Source organism: Choloepus didactylus, chromosome 4, assembly GCF_015220235.1.
Source record: "Choloepus didactylus isolate mChoDid1 chromosome 4, mChoDid1.pri, whole genome shotgun sequence".
NCBI lineage: Eukaryota > Metazoa > Chordata > Mammalia > Pilosa > Megalonychidae > Choloepus > Choloepus didactylus.
The window spans coordinates 150,730,100-150,734,758 of NC_051310.1; the positions used below are offsets into that span (position 1 = coordinate 150,730,100).

The 4,659-nt window shown below is 35.2% G+C and overlaps 1 protein-coding gene across 1 annotated transcript; it reads right to left on the reverse strand.

The window, feature by feature from the left end:
* Positions 1-2,486: 2,486 nt before the first annotated feature.
* LOC119533438 (olfactory receptor 4K15-like) lies at positions 2,487-3,533 on the reverse strand. The gene has a single exon (XM_037835477.1). It carries the CDS (start codon positions 3,531-3,533, stop codon positions 2,487-2,489), a length of 1,047 nt encoding a protein of 348 aa, XP_037691405.1.
* Positions 3,534-4,659: the final 1,126 nt, after the last annotated feature.

A 4,659-nucleotide genomic window follows, 5' to 3' on the forward strand; every position in this document is an offset into this window, starting at 1 on the left:
GCTGCAATAGACAATGTAAACTTGATTGAGAACACAACTTATGAATTTCCATTGTTTGTTCCTATGAAAAAAATCATAGTGTGGTAAGAAAAATAAAATTAGTTTTGTATCTAAAATGGTTCTGCTCCTACTAAAAATTCTACCCAAAAAGGTAAATGTTAGGTTATACTTCAATAGCTATTTGCATCCTCAGACTCACACTACAAAAAGTAGAGGCAGAAAAGAATACGGTTTTGGAATATCCTTGGCCACCAGATGGCCTAGGTTTACATTCTTGCTCTGCCACCACTAGCTGTGTAGCTTTAGGCAAGTTACTTCACCTCTCTGTGCTCCAGTCACCTGCTCTGGAAAAACAGGTATGGTTCTTGTACCAACAGCTAGGAACATTCAGAGGATTAAATGAGTTAGTATATATGAAGGCTGTAGAATGGAATATTGAAAAGTATCTGACACATATTCAGTGTTATTAAGTGTACTTGTGGTTAATACCATCATCAAATTAAATAAGGCCCACAGAAAAGTTAAAAAAAAAATTCTGAGGCTTACCTATCTTCATAATTTTCACAAGTCTTGAAATTCTTCCTCCTTTTGTGTGTGTGTGTTCTTAGCAACTACATATTAATGAGGTTTTGTTTCTGCTTTTCTTACTTTCCTTGCCATTTGAACATACAATAACACTTTACATCAGTCACCCATGCTCCTGCTCTATGAAATACTCTCCAAGGATTTTGAAGAGACACTTGTGTCCAAATCCTAAACTTGTTGTTGATAATGGGTCTAAGTCTTTTGTGTATTAGTAATAGGAGAGAGTGTGTGAGAACTTAAGCAGAGAATCGTTTTCTGCAAGGGTCACAACCTACTCCACATTAGGCAGTAATCCATTCTAAAAATGCTTCTCTCTGGGTCAAAAAAGACACCAAAAATTCCAATGGATCAAAAACCTGATTATTAAATTCTTTCTGCCATTTTCTAATATTGTGAAGTTTCTCAATTTCATTACTTTACTTATATATAAAATGAGCAGAATAAATCAGTCATAGAGATGCTTTAAAACTTGAAGTCATGCTTGTAACATTCTTGCTGTATTACTTCTTGGGTATAATTATTAATTCAATTGTAATTAACACTACCACCACAATAGTACATCATTTAATTAATTTATCACATTGCAAAAGTGTGGAAAAAATACAGATTCTGGGATATCTGCATTATTGTAAAAAGTTTGAGAACATAAACTTAGATGATTATGCATACTGTTTTGACTTTATTCTATGTGCTGAACAGTTTGGTATGCTGTAATTCAGAAAAAATTTTTTTCCAATAATAAGAATTATAGGATCCCATTTGGAGACTCTAAAGGGTAGAGCCTAAAAAAGACCCAGTTTGCATTATGCCACATTATGAAACTAAAATGCAGTAGAAAAATATAGGAAAAACCATGAGTTCAATAAAATAGGAAAAGTCTAAAATAACCTGTAGTGGGGAATTCTAAAAAAAATCATGGTCTCATAAGTGATCATGGAGGGGTAGTTTCATGCATATACAAAAGATCTTGCAATAGGGCTCTGTCATAATCTGGGCCTGCATTAGGTATTTTAAAAATAACATTTTAACAATAAAATGTATATAGAAAAATGATCATTTCTAGCAGATATCAATCTGGAACTCCATCCTCTTTCAGAGTATAGGGATCATGAAGAACTAGGAGAGAGGAGGTTTATACTACGGTTCAGGCACCAATCTTCATGAAAATCTCAATTGTGAAAAAATAAGATTACTTTATTATGTATAAACAGACAAGAATGTAGCTAAAAACAAAACAAATTGGTAAATTAATTATGCAATAAACTGTTATCCATTAATATTTATTAAGTAGCCTCTTTGAATAAGAATATGTGAAAAAAAATATGATGAATGTAAATGTCTTTGTTGGAGAGCCGTTACACTTTCCTCTGTTACTGACACCATTAAAACCAGGATTATTGTGCCCTCAGTTACAAAATGCATTGCTCAATGCACTCGTACATAGGCTCATCATCTATCATGTCACCTAAGATATATTATATTATATATGTATATGAATATATCTATTACCACTGCTGTATAGAGATAAATACCTATTTTCACTCCACATTCTGGACCTAAACATTTGTTTTCTGAGAAGGAGGAGAAGTTTTCTTTACCATTTATCAATAAATGAATTTTCCTATGGTATTCAAAGCCAACAGGAAGCCTACTTCTTAACAAGTTTCTAAATAAAGAATACCTGGAGGAAACAGAAACTAAGAGGGAAAAAACATTCAATTGATAAGGAGAATATTAAAATTGCTAATGTTCATTATGTGATTTTTATTGTCATCATGACCTTTCATTCAAGTTATTCAGCCAACACTCCCACTGGTCAAAATGTCCTGCTATAACATGACACTGGTTCTATTGGTAACAGTGCAAAAAGATGGAATTAAAGTTGTAAGAGTCCTGTAAGTTCACTTCCTTTCCAGGAAAAGAACATTTCTTATGGCTGCAGAAACCAAGCCAGGCTTCAGATACCTGCTCTTTAGTTTTGACATAGCATCCTTCATCTCTTTGTTCCTTAGAGTGTAGATTACTGGGTTTAAAATGGGAGTAAAGATGGTGTAAAACACTGCAAGGACCTTGTCAACTGAATAACTACTGAAGGGCCACACATAGATGAAGATACATGGTCCAAAGAATATTGTGACCACAGTGATGTGGGCAGTCAACGTGGAGCGGGCCTTTGCCATGCTGGCAGAGGAGCGTTTCCTAACTGTGATCAGTATCACAGTGTAGGAGATGACCAGGAGGAGAAAGGAAATCATAGAAAGAAGGCCGCTGTTTGCAACTACTACTAGGCTGATAACATAAGTGTCTGTGCAGGCCAGCTTGGTCACTAGAGGGAGGTCACAGAAAAAGCTATCTACCTGATTAGGACCACAAAAAGGCAGGTTAACAGTAAAGGCCAACTGGCTAACAGTATGGATGAAGCCAACACTCCACTGGAGGAGGACCAGAATAACACACACACGGCGGCTCATGAGCATCCTGTAGTGGAGAGGTTTGCAAATAGCAACATAACGGTCATAGGCCATGGATATAAGGAGCACCATCTCACCACCACCAGTTAGATGTAGAAAGAAAATCTGAGCCAGGCAGACTTCAAAAGAAATAGTTTTGCACTCTACTAGAAAGTCAACAATCATTTTGGGGGTAGTCAAGGAAGCTAGACACATATCTGTTAAAGAGAGGTTTACAAGCAGAAAGTACATAGGTGTATGAAGGCGGGCATCTGAAGTCACAGTGAGGATGATGAGACAGTTGCCCAGCAGGATTCCTATGTAAAGTAGTAAAAATATGACAAACAGGAAAGGTTGGAGCTCCCGTGAACTAGAGAGTCCCAGCAACACAAATTCGGTCACCCAGGAATGATTTGTCTCATCCATTGACTTTGGAAGGGACTTATCTTCACTCACCTGTATGGGAGAGAATAAGATATTAATCAATGAACAGACCATAGATTTGATTTCCCAGTTGTACTTCAGTCTTTAGGGATTCTGATTCTACTCTAATATATATATGTTCCAGGCATCTGTAACAATTATGTGATCTTCCTTATACGGAAATTATATAGACAGCCCCATGTAAATCAAATGAGACAACAAGTGTCATAATGGAAATGCAAATTCTTCTAGTAAAGTGATGAAGTAGTTAATAAGGAGACCATCAATCAATTGGTTTATTCAGGAAGATGACTATAAGAGGTCAAAGCAACTAATTTACAAATGAAAATCTGTATCTGAAAGTTGTTTTGATGTCATGGAAATCCAGTCTCAGAATCTGCAGGAACAAAACGTCATTTTCCTTCAATAAATTAAATTAGAATTCCTAAAAAAAGAAAAAATGTGCACTGGTAACTGAATTAGAATTTCTCAAATTAAGGTTGACTAAAGGACGTTAGACACAAGAATTATATTACATTATTCTATTTAAATATACTTCAAAGACAGGCAGAACTAATTTATATCATAATAAGCCTAAACAGTGGATATCCTTGACAAGACAAAGGGGACAAAAGGGGGTTCTGAGAGGCTTCTGAAGTGCTAGTAGTGTTCCAATTCTTTGTTTAGGCTGAAAATTGACTTCATGGGGGTGCCAAAAAGGTTGGGACCTCCTTTTACTTTCCTTCATGGGTTTAGATGCTGTCTTTTTCCTGTAAAACTTGAAGTTCTTTTTTCATTGCTAATAAGATCATCTTTGGAATAGACTTGTTAAAAAAAAATCTCCTTCCAGAACTCAGATATAATGGAAAGATAAATTTTTCATTTTACATCTCAAACTATTGATATTATCTTAAGAGATGAGACTTTAATTCTTTGAGGTTTTATTTTTATTTATTTTTTTTAATCGCATGCAGAAAAGTTTATGGGTAGCACAGGAGGAAGTTTCAGCTCACTTCTAGGTGTCAAAGGAAAAGATTGTCCACCAAATTAAAAGATGCATATGTTTATTCCCTTCTACATCACTGATTAGCTTGGTGAAATTCAGCAAAGCCCTAAAATCAAGGCCTCCATTTTTTAGAATATTAAGAGGAGGTGTTGGACAATAGAAACTCTAAATTTTATTTTCAGTATAAATCCATTC